This window comes from Nematolebias whitei, chromosome 5 (assembly GCF_014905685.2).
Source record: "Nematolebias whitei isolate Nwh7 chromosome 5, NemWhi1, whole genome shotgun sequence".
Classification (NCBI taxonomy): domain Eukaryota; kingdom Metazoa; phylum Chordata; class Actinopteri; order Cyprinodontiformes; family Rivulidae; genus Nematolebias; species Nematolebias whitei.
The window spans coordinates 28,638,426-28,657,706 of NC_056502.1; the positions used below are offsets into that span (position 1 = coordinate 28,638,426).

The window sequence follows — 19,281 nt, forward strand, 5'->3', positions numbered from 1 at the left end:
CAGTTCTAAAAAGCTAGGACACTGTAAATGAAACAGGTTTTTAAATCCTATAAATCGAATTTCCTCCAATAGAACATGCAGTAATAACCATCTCAAATGTTTAAATTAAGAAACAGTGTTAATTTTAGGCAAAAATAAAGTAATATTGAATTTTATGGCAGCAACAAAAGTCAACAGGTTAATTAGCAGCAGGTCTGGACTGGGTTTTTAAAGAGACTTTGAGAGAGGCTGAATCTCTTAGAAGTAGACAAGGGCAGAGGTTTACTTGTCTGCGAGAAATGGGAGTACTGTAGTTTAAAAACTAAATATAAAGAAAAAAGTTTTATTTTTACGTGATTATTTTTTTTTTTTGCTTCTTTGTCCTTTTCAAACTCCAGAATGTGTACGTGAACATCAATCGAATCATGTCTGTTGGGAACCGTCTCCTGGAGTCGGGCCACTACGCCTCGCAGCAGATCCAGCAGATCTCGGGTCAGCTGGAGCAGGAGTGGAAGGCGTTTGCTGCGGCGCTGGACGAACGCAGCACTCTGCTGGAGATGTCTGCCAGCTTCCATCAGAAGGCAGATCAGGTACACAGGAAGTCAGCAGATCAATCAAAGTTAAAACATGTCTGCTGCCTGTAAATACTCAAAGAAAAGCCCGCCTGCCCACATGTTAAAGTCCAACACCCACCATTTTTTATTTTTACATATCCACTGAAATATGACAGAGACATAACAAATAAATACGTCTGTTCTGTGGCAAATGTTGAAAAGTTTTGTTGGTTTTAAATATGACGTTTTTGTGATATTTCAAGCTGTTTCAGTTGTGGCTTTAGAAACAGCCCCTTCACTTCCATATATGGGCTGTGATGTCATGCCAGGGGCCCGATCATGGGAGACCACCAGATTTTCATTGAGGCAGCTGCAAAGAAGGGCAGTCTCATGGAGAAAACATTCCCCACTCCCACCAAACAAAGAAACAACCTCCTCCTCCTTTCTGACTGAGGCTGAAATTTATTTGTCAAGCGCCAAAAAAATGTACAGGAACAAAAAAAAGATGAGGAAGTTGAAGCAAGTTCGGTGGTGATAGAGACAGTGAGAGTGAGTGATGAGATTTGGAAGATCTAGCATGCTTAGATTTCATAGTTAGGGTGTAGTGTTTAGTTTTAGTCATTTGAGTGAGTTTGAGTCAAAACAATGAGGTAATTTTTGAATGTGACACTGCAGCTTCTGTTTGAGGTGGTGGATTGAGCTGTGGACCCACACATGGATGGAGCTGCAGAGTCAGAACCTTCTCAGACAGAAGAGGAAGAGGAAGAGCTGAAAAGAAAAACAGAGTCTGAGACAGAGGGAGGACTTCGATGAGGCAGTGGGAGATCCATTATTTGTTGTAGAAGAGGAACGAGAGAAAGAGTGCACCAAGGGTCGCACTCCTTTCTATGAATGCACTCTTGCCTGTGAATACAGGCTCCTGCCTGTGCCCAGTTTTTGTTTTTTTTATCACTTGAATGTGATAAAAAAAACAAAAAAAAACATAACCATCATATTTTTTAACAGTGATTAGCTCTTTAGAGCACTGTAATGGTGGGTGTTGGACTTGAAAAATATTTTATTCTGAACAATCTGAGACATTTCTAAGTGTGTGTACAGTATTATTGAATTAATGCGCAGACAAAAGTTAACTGCAGCATTTTGAGTTTATGTAAGACAATAATAAAATCACATGGCTGTGTTGTTGTAAAAACCTGTTAATTGAAAAAAACGGCCCAGGTGGTGTTTACAAAGAGTCCTAAAGACCATTAGAAGAATCAATACTGCTTTTCTGTTGCTTTGCTTACATCTGCAGATAGTTGTTGGCGATGAGTCACTTACTTTCTTGATACTTTTTGATGATCAAGAGTTTCTTGTAACTTACTGTTGTCTGTTGTTACCAAAGGAACCACACAGAAGTGTGTTGCAGGTTAGATTAAAACAATGCAATCTTACATCAGTAGGCTTCAGTAATGTGAAGCTTTTTTATGTTTTAGAGTGAATAATCAAAGTGTTTCTGAGACGTGTGCACATTTCCCCCATTTTTTCATGTCAATTTTGTACAGTTATTTTCAAAATATTGCTTTTTTTTTTCAGAAGTCAGAATTTCCAGGTTTTATTCCAACTCTGAAAGCTAGAGATTCATGACCTCGAACTCTAACATGTCTACCTCATGCATGAAAAGTTGTGCTAGCTGCAGTAATAAAGTTTGTTTGTCACGTGTCTCAGTTTGTATCGATTAAATCAGTTGCACACCTAGTCCTGTAACGCCTGTGTGAGGAATCTGAATGCAGAGAAATTCATTCTTATTGGCTCAAATCGCTAACTTTATTATGAACTTGTAACAGGAACACGGTTAAGATCTGAATTTTGATTTCTGGTATGAATGGGGTACAGAAAACCTAGCTTATGTTATTTTTCTTTGTGTTAACATCATGTGAAGGATGTGTTATCTGTTGTTGTGAGTCCCTCATGGTTTGTGTTGTTGTTTTAGTACATGAGCAAAGTGGAGCCATGGTGTAAAGCCTGTGGTGAAGGAGAGCTGCCCTCTGAACTCCAGGATCTAGAAGATACAATCCACCATCACCAGGGCCTGTATGAGCACATCACCACTGCATACTCTGAGGTCAGTGCTACACCCATGGAAGCACAAAGGCAGACTCACACCCATGCAAAGCTCAGGGTTACAAACAAATACTAATGCTAAATCTTCATAGAACAAAAACACAGTTGATAAATATTCAAATGAAGCATTCTGAACATGCATGCACAATGTTTGGTTCGTTGAACAATTTAAATTTTACAACATAAAAACCACTGCACATCAAACCTTTTCCAGGTAAGCCAAGACGGGAAGTCTCTGCTGGACAAACTGCAGCGACCTTTGACCCCAGGAAGTGCCGATTCACTCATGGCGTCGGCCAACTACTCCAAGGCCGTGCACCACGTCCTCGACATCATTCACGAGGTGTTGCATCACCAGAGGCAGCTGGAGAACATCTGGCAGCATCGCAAAGTGCGCCTGCACCAGCGTCTGCAGCTGTGTGTCTTTCAGCAGGACGTTCAGCAGGTGAGACACAGAAAACCTGCTTCCATAGGAGCTCCGGCACAGGGTTCTGATTTGAACACGACAAGAGAGGCTGCACAAAGCTCTGTCCTCTTCCTTCCACGCAGCTTCTATGTGGGTTTTAGAAATCGGTTTTCCAGAGAGACATTTAGAAACCAACCTGTGCAATGATGCAAGGATTCCTGTATTATAAACATGACTCTGTCCTGCTGAAGTGTCTGTCTTTCCCCACTTCCATCCACTCTTTCATCACCCTTCTCTTGTGGTACTGTCGCAATTTACTGTCACACAAAGTGTGGGGGTGCACTGCACATGGCTTCATGTTCCCATGAAAATATTCTCTCAGAGACCTTGAAAACCCCTTTCATCCCCCCACACTGACAGAGATGGCGTGCCTGTCTGTCTGATAGATGTCAGGTTATCAGTTAGGAAGATTTGTTGCTTTTCAAACCCCCATGTTTAATTTCTGCACATTTCCTACTAACTGTTCCTGCCTTATAGTTTATTTATGACAGAATGCAGATGGAGGGAGCAAGATGAGGAATATTACATATATAAATTGCTCTGAACAGCCGCTTTAATCAATCCTGCCACCTACTGATTAAACGCACAAACTGCAGCTGATCGTTAGTCTTGTTCATGTGTTTAACATTTTGTGTATATGCTGTGTTTTTGTGTGTTTTAAGGTTTTGGACTGGATAGAAAACCACGGAGAGGCCTTCCTCAGCAAACACACTGGTGTTGGCAAGTCTTTGCACAGAGCCAGGGCTCTGCAGAAGAGACATGAAGACTTTGAAGAAGTTGCACAAGTGGGTTTTTCATATTTGTCTCAAGTTCGATTTGGTAGATGTAACCCCGAGGAGTTAGAGATAACCTCCTCTGTTTGGACTTCAGAACACCTACACCAACGCTGACAAGCTGCTAGAGGCAGCGGAGCAGCTGGCCCAAACCGGAGAGTGTGACCCGGAGGAGATCTACCAGGCTGCCCACCAGCTGGAGGACCGCATCCAGGACTTTGTGCGACGCGTCGAGCAGCGGAAGGTTCTGCTCGACATGTCTGTCGCCTTTCACACACATGTTAAAGAGGTATCTACTCCCTGTCTCCGTTCCTCACCTGGAGCAGAATCAGATGGATTTAGTTTAAAATCAATGAGCTCGACACCTGAGAAAGAGGATCCTGATGCATGCTCAATAATCCAGGTAGAAAAATCTAACAAAGTTAAGTCAGGTCCTCTGGACGGATCCAAAAAGTAAAAAATAAAACAATAAAAATTGTTTAGTTTTGTCTTTAATCCAAAAGACTTCATCAGTCTGATTAGCTGTAGTAAACTCAGTTTTATAAACAGCACCTTCTCATAGTGGATCAACCAGTTTGTTGTTGACATTCAGAACTAGTCGTTCACACGATGAAGGAGAACCATCAGCTTAACGACCTGTGAAAAAAGAGTTTTTATTAGTGTTGAACTCTTTGATAATTAAAAAAAATGAAAGGCAAAAACTTTTGTCACTTTTAAAGTTCATGCCCAATAATCCAGGTTAAAAAAAATCCATCAAGGTTCAGTCAGATTATCTGGATGATTTTGTTGTTGTTGAGATGCTTCATCCAAAGGACTTCATCAGTCCGAGGAGCCACAACAAACTCAGCTGCTTGTGGGACTGAGTTTGTTGTGGCTCCTCGGACTGATGAAGTCCTTTGGATGAAGGACGAAACTTCTCAACAAACATACAGTAAATAAATAAACCGTCCAGATGACCTAACTGAACTTTATTGGATTTGTCACGTTTCTCCACAATCATAAACTCATATTTTATGCAAAAAGGCAGGACATTCTACTTTTTTTAATTGTTAAAATGCAAATGTGTATGTATATACTGTATATAATTAAAATATATGATCAATTTTAGATCGTAGTTCATGGTTTGCTTGAAGTTCAGCATGAGAAGAAATGAGGAAACTTGTGATCCATGCATCTTGCAGCAGAAGCAGAAAAAGGTTTTAGCAGCACAATGTTTTGCAGAATGATGGCGTCATTTCAGATCCTCACGTGTGTTTTCAGTAATCAAAGCCGTGTACGTACACCAACCGGGCCACGGACCCAAACAATGTGTTAGTGTTTGTAAACCTGCACCATCTTCTGTTTTTCTTTTGCCTCTATAATCAAACCCTGTTTGCACAAATTAAAGACCCTCTCACTTCACCTGCTCTCTTCTTAACTTCCATAATCACAACCATGTTTTTCTCCCTCTGAAATTAAACTGAATCCTCAAAGAAAAACTATGTGCTGCAAAGATGTCACGTTAATCCCAGTTCTGCTGCACTAATTGGTTCCAGTTAAACATATCAGGTTGTTCAGGGCATGAAAATAAATTTATCTGTACAGATTTTTATGAGACTGACCCAAAAAAATCAACCATATGGTCAATAAATTAGAACTGGAAAAATGTGTGTTTTCTGAGAAAATACATGGTGAATGCTTGTTGCTGAATGATTTTGTTGAAAGCTGCTAAAGCAAGCTAAAGCTTACTTGAAATATATTAAAAGCTAAAATCAGTAAGATGAAGTTGAAAGAAGCAAAACCAAAAAAAAGCAACAATGGAGGAAAAATAATTATAAATTGTTTGAATTTGTCAATAAACAAAGGCTAAAAAGAGCAGAAGAAGCTGAAAATAACAAAATAGAAGCTGAAATGAGCATGAAAAACGGAAGAGGTAGTAAAAAGCTAGCAATACACAGGAAAATGCTAGCTAATCGTAGTGAAACACTAGAAAAAAAATCAGGAATATACCAGATAAGAGCCAGAAGTAGCAAAACGTCAGTAAACGGCGAAACACTAGTTAAGAAGTAAAAATTTTGAAAAGCTAGTAGAACATTAGAATAAACTAGATAAATGCTAGTGGGCGGCTGTGGCTGAGTGGTTAGAGCAGTTGTCCTCCAATGCAAGAGTTGGGGGTTCGAATCCACCAGCAGCCACATGTTGAAGTGTCCCTGGGCAAGACACTGAACCCCTCATTGCCTCCTTTGTGTGTCCCATCGGTGTATGAATGTGATCTAAAGCACTCAGTCTCTTTAGAATGATTTGTTCAATTAGCTTTGTAGAGATGTAGTAGAGTGCTGTATGAATGGGTAAATGAGGACACAGATTGTAGTGTAAAGAGCTTTGAGAGTCTTGATAAGATAGAAAGGCGCTATATAAGTATAGTCCATTTACCATTTAAAAGTAACAAAGCACTAGCAAAAAGCCTGATAGAGGTCAATTAACAGAATTAGCATTACTAGAGCTAGCTTTAGTAGAATTAGCATTACCACAAGCAGTGTTTTTAGACAGAATGATAGATTTATAGATAGAAAGGTCAGAGCTAACATGACCAGGGCAGAATACAAGTTTAAAAAAACAAGGCAGATATAGCATTGGCAGGGCAAAATTAGCAAAAGCTAAGGCAGAGTTAGCATCAACAGGGCACAGTTAGCATCAAAAGGGACATATCAGCATTATCAGGGTGGATGAGCTAATATTATTTGATATATGAACTGCTGAAATAGCACAAAAATTCCGTAACAAGTTACGTGCTGAAAAGTATACAAAAGAAAAACGGATCTAGGCTTTATCAGTATGGTACATATTCACACAATAACTTTATTTTCAAACCTGATTTAAATTGAACTGATATTAGTTTGCCTACTTATTTAGTGAAGTATTTGTGTCTTACTAATGGATTTGATACTGTGGTAATACTGTCTCAGACTAAGGTAAAGGTGTACCCTAGGGGCCAGGGTTTCTCATAGGTCATGGCCCAGAACTTCAGGACTCTTCACCATGATGTTTGAAGTGTTTCATAGAGGACAAAACTTAATCTTGCAGCAGATTGACTGTCTATTTTGTAGCTTTAGTGTATTAATCTGGGTTTAAACCACATCACTGTAGATCTCCTTTACTCAGTATAAGCAGGTGTCTTGGGAAGATCCTTTATTTTTCCCCTCGGCAGGGAAAATAACAGCCTGGGCTTCTCCTGGAGGTCACAGTAACTTTTCAGTTTTTCCTGTATTAGCTGTGGACGTGGTTGGAGGAGCTGCAGAAGGAGCTGCTGGATGACGTGTACGCTGAGTCCGTGGAAGCCGTGCAGGACCTGATCAAGCGATTCGGCCAGCAGCAGCAGACTACCCTGCAGGCGACAGTCAACGTCATCAAGGAGGGAGAGGACCTCATACAGCAGCTCAGGTGAATGAGTATAGTCAACAAAAATGACTATAACTCTGTCAATTTAACAATATTTAAGTGTCCAGTCCATCACAGGGACACAGAGAGACAAATGAGACAACCATCCACACTCTCATTCACACTTAAGCCCCCAGTATACTGCCGCGTACGTCCATACGCAGAGGTACGCACGTACGTACGCACGCAGAGGTACGAGCGTACCCCCCAGGGCATGTCCATGCAAAGCTCAAATTTTTACGACCGCATACGCGTGTGCGATGTCGCACAATAAACTGCCCAGCGATGGACTGTGACACCAATGTATTAAATTCCCCTTCTTCATCCCTGATCTGGCCTTTTCTTTTGTTTTTTTGCCAAGAGGCAGTGATCTCTTCCTCCTCCGTTGATGCAATGACTGAAATGGTGAGAAATGAAGGAATTTGTCACGAGCGAATTAAACTCAGGTCCAGCGTGGCTGCGGGAGGGTCTGGTCTGGAGATTTCCTGGTGGGCTGGTCTGATGTGTGGGCTGTAGAGCCAGCGCTCTCTGTTTTTTTTTATTTTTTATATCTTTTTATTAACAACATATAAACACAGAACACCGCTGTGGCTGAGGCTGCCAGCGCTTGCTTTTTTTTATTTTTTCCGACCTGTCAATCAATCCAGTAGGCGTGTCAGCAGATGACCAATTGGCGACCTCAATTTGTCCCGAAGGTAAACGCCCCTTCTCTGTGAAGCTGCTCTGCAGCTGCTCAGGGTGTACGCTGGAGTACAAAGTCTGAACCCTCCGTACAGTACACGCGTACGTACGCGTGAACGGCCATACGCGGCAGTATACTGGAGCCTTTAGTTGTAGACCTGAGGCTTCCTGGGTGAATTTGACCCAAGGGCAGCAGGAGATTTTAATTTAATGGATGTCACAGGAATTTGTGGGCTGAAGTCTCTATATCCACTAATAGGTTATCTCTGACCTTTTTTTACAGAAGCTCTGTGATTATCTCTGACCCTTTTTTACTGAGGTTACGTGAATATCTTTGACCTTTGTTTACAGAAACTCTGCTTATATTTGACCTAAGCACTTTGGTAACTGCTGCTGTTTTAAATGTGCTTTATACATAAAGTTTACTTGACTTGACTTTGTTTACAGAGGCTCAATGGTTATCTCTGACCTTTGTTTACTGAGGTTAAGTGGATACTTTTGACCTTTGTGTGCACATAATCTGTGTTTATCTTTGTTCTTTGTTTACAGAGACTCGGCTATCTCCAGCAACAAGACCCCTCACAACAGCTCCATGGCCCACATAGAGAGTGTGCTGCAGCAGCTGGACGAGGCCCAGGGTCAGATGGAGGAGCTGTTCCAGGAGAGGAAGATCAAACTGGAGCTCTTCCTCCAGCTCCGGATCTTTGAGAGGGATGCAATAGATGTGAGTAGGAACCAAAGTGAGGCTTTGTCATGATAAGTAGTTGTTTTTCAGGAGAAGTTTTTGTTTTAAGTCGTGTAAAGCGGCTCAGTTACATGCTTTTAGGTGCACACGGACAAATCAGAGTGGGTCTGAGCTAACGGACCATTGACTATGAAAAGGAGATTTAGTCCTGCTGGTTTAAAGCTTGGCTGAGCTCACAGCTATCCTCTCACATTTGCTGCATTAAAATAAACATTTAGCTCCACTCGATGCGTCACGTCCACATGCTGGTTCTACCAGCAGTCGACTGCGTTGGAGCAGCTTTTTCTGCAACATCCCACTGTGAGAGGAGATGCTTTCCTCAGCTGGTGCTCAGATATGATGCCTGCTCCATTTAAACATTTCAAATGTACATGTTGTGTCTGTTTTGTCCCAAAAAAAACTGTACCAGCTCTGCATGTTGGGTCAGGGAACGTGGTTAAATCTGTTAATCTCACATTAAAACACTGAAGTAGACCCACAAACACTCACAGACACTGATCCTTGTGACACAGAGCTTGAGCACGAAGATGGGCGGAGCAGGGATTTGTTCCCCTTCAGTCTCAGCTCCCACACTCTCAGGTAAATTAGAGTTATGACACGTCCTACTGACATTACTGGAAGTGTGTGTAAGGACACAGTTTAGGTGAGACATACCTTCATTTTTATTACTTTCCTTTTTGATGCTCACCTGTCTGTTGCTTCACACACCTCAGACTGTCTCTGGATCGTTCTTTTAGTCCGACACATGAAGGAAATGGTATTTTTTTACACAGAAGGTGTTTTACTCAACTTTAAGAGGAGAGGAGATCAGACAAATGAGTGTTTGGTGAGTTTGTTGAATTCTTTTTTAAGTTTAGCAGTATTATATATCAGGAATCTGCATGGGTTGACAGACTCTGTGTTCATTTGATGCAGAGGAAACATTGGCAAAAGTCACAGCACGTATGCTAAGAATATCAGAGTTTCAAGCTTCACTTTCAGGAATCAGTCGTCTTTTGTTGTGGCTGTCTTTGTTCATATATAATAACAAACATGCAAACTTCATCATTTCTCTTTTTCCAGCTTTTCTGTTTTTTGGTTTTGTTTGGTTCGTTTAAACTGCAGTTTTGCTAATTTTACCTTTTAGGTACTGGTTTAGTCATTTTAGCCTTTATCTAAATATTTCATCATCTCTGCTTTTAGCTGCGCTTTAAGCTACAGTTTTTCAAACATTAGCTTTTAGCAACAATTTAAGCTACACTTTTGCTAATTTTTATTTGAGCTTCTGATTTTAGCTTTTAGCTTGTACTTTGATTATTTTAGTTTTTATCCATGTTTAAGCTTTAGTTTTGTTAATTTTAGCATTTAGCTACTGGTTTAATAATTTTAGCTTTTATCTAAACATTTGATCGACCCAGCTTTAACTACAGTTTAAGCTACAGTTTTATTAATTTTAGCTTTTAGCTACAATTTAAGCTACACTTTTGCTATTTTTAGCTTTTAGCTACTGGTTTAATCGTTTTAGCTTTTATCTAAACATTTGATCGACCCAGCTTTAACTATGGTTTAAGCTACTGGTTTGATCGTTTTAGCTTTTATCTAAACTTTAGATCGTCTCAACTTTTAGCTGCGGTTTCAGCAACAGTTTTACAAACATTAGTTTTAAGCTACAATTTAAGCTGCACTTTTGCAAATTTTTTATTTTGTGTCTGATTTTAGCTTTTAGCTGGTACTTTGATTATTTTAGTTTTTAACCATGGTTTAAGCTATAGTTTTGCTCGTTTTAACTTTTAGCTACAGGTTTAATCATTTTAGCTTTAATCTAAACATTTGATCGACTCAACATTTACTATGGTTTAAGCTATAGAGTTGCAAATGTTAGCTTTTAGCTACAATTTTTTTATTTTATCATTGATTTTAGTTGCACTTTGTAGCACTTTGAGATTTTTATTAATGTAAAGTGCGTTACAAATTAAATTCATTATTATTATTATTATTATTATTATCATTATTAATTTAAGCTACACTTTTGCTAATTTTAGCTTTTGGCTTCTGGTTTAATCATTTTAGCTTTTAGCTAGTATTTTGATTCTTTTAGTTTTTAGTTATGGTTTGCTAATTTTAACTTTTAGCTACTGGTTTAATTATTTTAGCTTTTAGCTAAAATTTAAGCCACAGTTTAATTTTAGCAAATTTTGATTTTTCTCTATAGCCTTGTAAATGTGGTATTTTTAGCCACTATTTAGCTATTTTTAGTTTTTAGCTACAGTATAAGCTTAAGTTATAGTAATTCCAGCTTTTAGATATTGTTTTGCTGTTGTTAGCTTTGATTTGCTTGTTTTAATTTTACAATTTGTGGGCTGAAGTCCCTATATCCACTAATAGGTTATCTTTGACCTTTGTTTACAGAAGCTCTGATTATCCCTGACCCTTTTTTACTGAGGTTAAGTGAATATCTTTGACCTGGTTTTAGGGGGAGTGGTGGCGCAGAGGTTAGAAGATGGGCCTGTGATTGGAAAGTCACAGGTTCACCTCCCAGTACCATCAACATCAAAATGTGGGTGGAAAAGGTGAAACACCCACACCTCCCTCGTTCGCCCCACTCTGGGCCCATGAGCAAGGCTCTTAACCCCCACCATCTGCTCCCTAAACAGGTCTCTCTTGAAAATGAGTTCTCGTGGCTCATTGAGACTACCTGTATAAATAAAGGGTAAATGAAAAAAAAAAGTTCAGGTAGAACCTTTCTTTAACAAATTTCAGCACGTATGTTCCACCCAGCACGCTGGATATTTGCAGAAATTGTATTTTCTCTAGTTTAGTTGCTCATTTGCAAACTTTTCAGTCCTTTACTTTTTACTTTCTTCACAGGCAGAACTCTTCTCAAACACAAAATATTAGTTTGTAAAGCAGAAGCTAACACTTTCATTACTGATGCAGTTAAACACTCGTTGGGCCGTGCTTCTCGTGTTTCCTGGTTTTATCTCTACAAATGGCACAGCTCTGACATGAAGATATATTTTACTCTTGCCCAGTCCTAGATAAAAGATGTGACAACTTGTATAAAACTGGACCTAGAAGAGAAGAACTGAAGAACCCCTGAGAGACAGAGCTGAGTGGTTCCTGGTGTCATGGTTTAGGCAGCGTGGGCAGGCAGTGCATCTGCTCCTCCAGCTGAGCCGTACCACTTCAATAAGTTATCTGCCTCTTTGGGAGTCAGCTGCCTGAGCTGGTATTAAAAATAACAATAGTCTAATGACTGGGACCAGGTTATATGGTCCATTTGAATCCATGTCTTTAGCTCAAACCCTTTATCTTTTTCAAATTATGAGAATAAATGAAGAGCAGAACGTCTCATTTACATCTAAAAAAAATCAGACTTTGTGATTTCTGTCTTTAACATTAGAAGTGTTTCCCCCTCTCATCTTCTTTATTAACCATTCTTTCTGTCTTTGTCTTCTGGAACCATTTCTTGCTCATTTAGGTCATCTCAGACCTGGAGTCATGGAACGAGGAGCTGACCAAGCAGACGAACGACTTCGACACCGAGGATCTGACTCTAGCTGAGCAGAGGCTCCAGCATCATGCAGACAAAGCTCTCACCATGAACAACCTCACCTTCGACGTCATCCACCAGGGACAGGAGCTGCTGCAGTACGTCACCGAGGTCCAAGCCTCAGGTGAGGGACGGACCAGAACCACCTCCTGAATGTACAGTAGATGCTCTTTATCTGTGCTCTGCTTCAGCCTTAAACGTGGGGAATGGACACATACAAGATGTTCACACTTCTGGCTGATTATTGTTGCTCAAATGATAAAAGTTATTTGTTTTTGTTAATTATGTCTTCTCTGTTTGTTGTTCCAGCTGATAATCCTGCACCAGGCTGGTTATGCAGCTCATGTTTTAACAGCACAGCCATACAAATATAAATTAAATGTAAACACGGTTTGTTCTCATAGGTCATTGGAGAAAACTCCTCTACAACATCAGTTACTTACTTGGAAGGATTTGTTGTTAGAAGTAACTTTTTTTCATGCTTTCATAAATTTTTTATAAAACTCAAAAGTTGCATTCATTCAGTTAAAGCTCCTGCTGGGTTCTGTAGATCGATGAACAAATATTTTATACTGAACTTCTTCCTTTATATTGAAACAGCTTTAAAGCAGATGGGAGCAACATCACAGCAATCACTTAACATGAACACTCATCAAAACAAAATGATTAACATTCAATAAACATTTTCAAAAATCAAAAGAAGGAAAGGTATGTACAAATAGAAAAAATACTTTTAACTTGCGGCAGCTTTATTCCCCCCTGTCGATATTAAAAAGAGGGAATTGGAAATACTCTCCATCCGTCCGTGCATGTTGTGAGCTTGATAATGTAAAAAATAACTGTTATACCAACCTCCATGTTGGTGTGTGTGTGTGAGGTTTTACTAATACCCAGAATAGCTGTGACTAAAAATGAGCAACTCCAAGACACGTAATATAGTAACAGTGTTTATTTACAAAATGTGAAGTAAAGTCAACAGTAAAACTGCAACCTGAGTGGGAGAGACTGAAACCCTGGAGAGCAAGGAGGACAGTTACTGTAGTACAGGGATAAGTTGGGTTGCAGGTCGTTCTGATAATTGCAGGCAGCATACTCTAGGAGAAGATTGTAAACTCATAGGGATGAGGGTCCAAAGGTTCCAATGGAGGTCCCAGGGAGATTACATGTATGGTGGGCAAGTGGGGAAGGCAAGGAGCAGCCGAAAAGAACACCAGTAGATCCACAAAGGAAACAAGGAGGTGTGTCGAGGGAACACAGGAGAATACTGAAAGACACAGGAGCAAGGAATAGGTCTTTGCAATAAATGCTAGGAACACAATAGTGGCCAGGCAGGAACACAACTACCATAAGGCAGACAATGCACCTGCGTCAGATAGGAGTCATCACTGCCATTTATACCCCAACCTCTCACGGGTGTGTATCCATTGGTGTCAATCAGTGTAGAGGAGCAGTAGGAAGAAAATCCTAGAACTCCTACAGTGTGGCTGCAACAAGGTGTAAGGAAGGTCTCTATCCAAAATTGGTTTGCCACATTAAAATCAAAGATGGCCACCACAATAAATATAAGTAAACTGACAACCCATTTCTTTTGAGAAAACTATGCTTTTTAGTTTTTATATTGCTTACAAGTAAAGTTACCTCAAATTATTGGGGTGGCCAAAGATTAATCTATGGGGGCCAAGGCCACTGTTGGCCTCTCGCTGGCTCCACCACTGCACCTGGAGGTGGATAAAATGGCTCCCTCCACTCTCCAGGGTCTGTCACTCTGCATGGCCTTGGACAAGCAAAAAACACCTCCCTCTGTTCTTCTCCACAGTGTGACTCCTACACACTTGTGTATTTTTCACCAAAAACATTTAGGTTTATGTGCACTCACTGTTCAGTTCCAGTCCAAGAAAACACTCATCTCCAAAACTACAAACATTCACTGTTCAAATCCCTCAGGGACTGGGGACCATCGAAGTACTTCTTGTTCCTGTGGTAGAGTTCAGTCAGAGGTAAAGAGATTTGATCCTCAGACCTGCTGCTGGAGTGCCATTGGGCAAGACTCTGGACCCCTATCTGCCCCTACTAGGTTTTTGGGCCTTTTTGAGTAAAACAATAAAAACATTAATATTAGATAGAATTGTATGAGTGTGCATGAATGAGAAACACATTTTAAGGCCCTTTTAGGAACCTGGATGGGTCTCTAACAATGTTTTTTAAATGTCTACTTTTTACATGTTTTACCGTTGACAGGTGGACATAGTCTCCGTCCATGTGTCCATACCAAAGGTCACACAAAGTATTTTTTGGTCCGGGCCTGTCCTATAGATTACTGTATAATTATTTGTCGGCGGTCGTGTAACCTGCCGTGTGCGGTACTCTTGTTCCAGGTGTTGAGCTGTTGTGCGACAGAGACGTGGACATGGCGACCCGGGTTCAGGACCTGCTGGAGTTTCTTCACGAGAAGCAGCAGGAGTTGGACCTGGCAGCCGAGCATCACCGGAGACACCTGGAGCAGTGTGTCCAGTTAAGGCACCTACAAGCTGAGGTCAAACAGGTACACACTCTCAACGTGTAACGACACCAGAGTCCAACCGGGCCTCAAACAGCTTAAACACAGAGGTGTACCTGCAACATGTTTATGAACATTTAGAGACTTTTTAATTTGATCCATTTTGTGTTTGGAGGTCCACTCACCCTTCAGTCCTCACTTTTAGAGTCTAACGTCCCTGTGGTTGAGACTGAGGGCAAACTGATCAATGACCCTTCGTTGCTCTAACATACCATAGTCTTACAGCAGAATGTGTCGGTGCGTGCTCAAACCGCATGTTCTGCCCCGACACGACCGCAGTCAGATGACTCATACAGGCTCAATAGTGTGTCTACCTGATACCTTTCTTTCTGTTTCTATTTGTTTCTGTATCTCTGTCTCTTCTTTTTTGTGCTGCGGAGATTTAAGCAAGCTGCAGAGAAACGGAGATGCTGTCATGATGTGAATGTAGATGTTGAAGATAAAATCCCAAACGGAGACTCACGGTGTGGCAGCAGGCTGATGAGGGAGTACAAACTTACTCATCTGGTGAAAACAGAAGGCACTGTGGCCGGAGGCAGGCCGTAAATCAAGACTTGAACAAAAGAAAGCTACGCATGGAAAATGAAAACAGAAAAACAGAAAACATGTGTTACGTTTTGACCACAGAAACCACTAGCTAAACAGCCCAGAGGCAGAATTTCAGCCTCCAAAACTGGGCCTGATGAAAAGATTGGACTTGTACCTTCAGGGGGGAGTTTTATGATAAACACAGTGCTCACATTTTATTTCCACAACAGCTCATAAACTCTGTTAACTACACGTTTTTCTGCAGTTATTAAATTGTTTCCAAACAGACTGAACTCGGTTCTGCCTGCAGCTTCAGCCACATGTCGCTCATAGACCACTAAAAGTTGAGCAAACCAGATGTAGAAACCAGAAATGATCACCAGAAATCTTTTTTTTGTTTGTTTTTTTTTAATCACGGCTTCTTCATTTTTTTTATTTTTTTTTTAATATTTTGTTATAACTGTGACCCAGAGGAAGTTAGCCACCAAAGATAAAATATTTAAAATGTGTTAGTTTGTGGGCAGAATGCAAAGTAAATTTGTAAAAATTGTCGGTACCACTTTACAATAAGGCTCCCCTTATAGATGGCTAATGAATAGTTTATAGATACATTATTAATTCCTCTATAAACACTTTATAAATCATTAATAGCTGCTTATTGTGTATTAATTAAGGGTGACAGAGAGACAAAACTGACCAGTTTTTTCCCAAATAGTGAGACAAATCTGTTCACCTATATATTTCATCTAGAGTTGTTACATTAAATATTGAGACTAAGTTACTACCTTGTACTCACAATAAACATTTGTAAACCTATTTCTTTAGCATAAAATATTGCACTTTATCACTGCATTTTAAGTATCTACAACTAATATTATATCCTAAAATAAATAGGTTTTCAAATGCTTATTGTGCTTACAAGGTAGTTCTGAAATGTTTAATATAACAACTCTAGATGAAATATATAGGTGAACAGATTTGTCTCACTATTTGGCAACAAACTGGTCAGATTTGTCTGTTGGTCACCCTTAATTAATGCATAATAAATAATTATTAATGATTTATTAAGTGCTTATAGAGGAATTAATAATGTATCTATAAACATTTATTAGCCATCTATAAGGGGAGCCTTATTGTAAAGTGGTACCAAAATGTCTACAGCAGATGAACTCAAGATGATAACTCTCTGAAGCCTGACATGTCCACTCAGAAATATTAATAAAAGGTAGAGAAAGGAGCTGATTAATTTCTTGAATAGAGTTATTTTTGGACTTCTGAAACAAAAATCAGTTTTTGCAAAAGTTACAAAGACAACGATTAGTTGGTTTAACTTCTTATTTTTAACTATATATTATCTCAGTCAGAGGCAGCAACCACATAAACTCATATTAATGATGTAATAGCAACACATTGATCATAATGTAAATTTATTTTTAAAATATTAACTATTGTGATTTTATTTATATTTTCCCACATTTTTCCAACTATGTGAAGACACTTTTTGTCCACCATCACTGAGCAAAGAGGGGGGACTGGAAATGCCGCCCATCCGTGTATGTTGTAGACATAATAAGCAGGAAAAATAAGTGAGGTACTGACTTCCATTCCAGGGTCCTGGAGGGTGCGTGGGAGTTTGCCCAACCGGTCTACATGAGCTTTGTGGACTTGGAGAAGGCGTTCGACTGCGTCACTCGGGGAACCCCATGGAGGGTACTCTGGGAGTATGGGGTACCGGGCCCTTTGATACGGGCTGTTAGGTCCCTGTATGACCGGTATCAGAGCCTGGTCTGCATCGCCGGCAGTAAGTCGGGCTTGTTCCCGGTGAGAGTTGGACTCCGCCAAGGTTGCCCTTTGTCACCGATTCTGTTCATAACTTTTATGGACAGAATTTCTAGGCGCAGCCAAGGTGTTGAGGGGATCTGTTTTGGTGACCTTAGGATTACGTCTCTGCTTTTTGCAGATGATGTGGTCTTATTGGCTTCATCAGATCGTGATCTACAGCTTTCGCTGGAGCGGTTCGCAGCCGAGTGCGACGCGGCCGGGATGAGGATCAGTTCCTCCAAATCCGAGGCCATGAGCCAAAAAGGGGTAGAGTGCCCTCTCCGGGTCGGGGAGGAGGTCCTGCCCCAAGTGGAGGAGTTCAAGTATCGTGGAGTCTTGTTCACGAATGAGGGAAAAATGGAGCGTGAGATCGATAGGCGGATAGGTGCAGCATCTGCAGTGAAGCAGGCGCTGTACAGGTCTGTTGTGGTGAAGAGAGAGCTGAGTCAAAAGGCGAAGCTCTCAATTTACCGATCGATCTAGGTTCCCAGCCTCATCTATGGTCACGAGCTTTGGGTTGTGACCGAAAGAACGAGATCTTGGATACAAGCGGCCAAAATGAGTTTTCTCCGCAGGGTGTCTGGGCTCTCCCTTAGAGATAGGGTGAGAAGCTCGATCATCTGGGAGAGACAGAGTAGAGCCGCTGCTTCTCCACGTCGAGAGGATCTAGTTGAGGTGGCTCGGGCATCTGTTTAGGATGCCTCCTGGTGAGGTGTTCCGGACACGTCCCACCGGAAGGAGGCCCAGAGGAAGACCCAGGACACGCTGGAGGGACTATGTTTCTCGGCTGGCCTGGGAACGCCTCGGGATTCCTCTGAAGGAGCTGGACCAAGTGGCTGGGGAGAGGGAAGTCTGGGCCTCCCTACTTAGGCTGCTACCCCAGCGACCCGACCCCGGATAAGCGGAAGAAAATGGATGGATGACTTCCATTTTGTTGTGTGGCTGCATCTAGGTGTGAGAAAGGAAATCAAAAACTGGGTAGCCACATTAAAATCCAACATGGCCACCGCCGTTAATTTAAGTAAACCGACCACCCCTAACATTTGAAGGAACTATGCTTTCTAGTTTTTAAATTGCTTAAAAGTAGTTTCCTCAAACGGCTGTGGTGACTTTTGGGGTGGCCAAAGATTAATTTATGGGGATAAAGGTCACAATTGGCCACTCCTTGGCTCCACCATTGCACCTGGTGGTGGATACAGTTTCTCCTTCCACTCACCAGGGTCTGTCACACACCTCCCTTTCCTCTTCACTGCAACTCCTATCCACTTAAATATCTTGCAGCAAAAACATTCAGGTTTATTTGCATTCCCTGTTCAGTTCCAGTGCAGAAAAACACTCATCTCAAATACTCCCAACATTCAGTGTTCAAATCTCTCAGTGGGGGACATCAGTGCATCGCTTGTCTTATGATGATGTAAAAGTCTAAACAAACCTGTGATAGATAGACTAAGTAATAATTTTCTCTTGGAAAACAGCATTTTTTTCTCATCAGACCAGCTGGAGCTTGTCTCATTTTGGAAATATAAAAATAAAAAACATTGTAGCCTCACATTAAGAGGCCCTTTATTTGTCTTGTTGTTTTGGTGAATCTCATATAAAGAGGTGATGTTTTCCCTTGCATCCATTCAGCAGCTAAGTGTAATTACAGCACGACCCCTGCATGGAGCAATTTCAGCTGCTGATGCTTCAAAACAAAACAAATGAATCTAAAAACTAAAACTAGCAGCCCAAATATAAATTAAAAACAAAAGGAGATCAAATTACACACGCAGAGGGTTGTGACAGTATGATGGTAAGGTGAACAATAACTGATGGGTTTTTTGGTCGTGTTTAGTTGTTGCATTTACTAATTTATAGATCTGAATCTAAAACTAATTAAACTGTGCCTTCAATCACTGAGATGGAAACTGAGCAATTATTTCATATCCCTGGTGCTGAGATGGTTCAGGCATGTTCAGGAGACCTCAGGACTGACCCAGAACTGGCTTTGGCTTGGGATTGTCTCCTTATGGCTCTCACGTTATTTGTCAGGCCCCACTTTGAAGAAAGAACATTATTCAAGTGAACATAAAATAACTGCATGACTTGAACAAACAAAGTCATCAGGATTATTGCAAAAAAAGTA

At 40.7% G+C, this 19,281-nt stretch overlaps 1 protein-coding gene across 1 annotated transcript in view; it reads left to right on the forward strand.

Moving 5' to 3' along the window:
* Window positions 1-19,281, forward strand: part of triob (trio Rho guanine nucleotide exchange factor b) — a 94,902-nt gene that overhangs the window by 19,447 nt on the left and 56,174 nt on the right. The window contains exons 7-15 of the mRNA XM_037676403.1: window positions 378-569; window positions 2,506-2,637; window positions 2,851-3,081; window positions 3,765-3,887; window positions 3,973-4,164; window positions 7,126-7,295; window positions 8,523-8,697; window positions 12,179-12,374; window positions 14,626-14,792. Of these exons, the coding sequence (XP_037532331.1) occupies window positions 378-569; window positions 2,506-2,637; window positions 2,851-3,081; window positions 3,765-3,887; window positions 3,973-4,164; window positions 7,126-7,295; window positions 8,523-8,697; window positions 12,179-12,374; window positions 14,626-14,792 (1,578 nt within the window). The remainder of the gene's footprint in view (window positions 1-377; window positions 570-2,505; window positions 2,638-2,850; window positions 3,082-3,764; window positions 3,888-3,972; window positions 4,165-7,125; window positions 7,296-8,522; window positions 8,698-12,178; window positions 12,375-14,625; window positions 14,793-19,281) is intronic.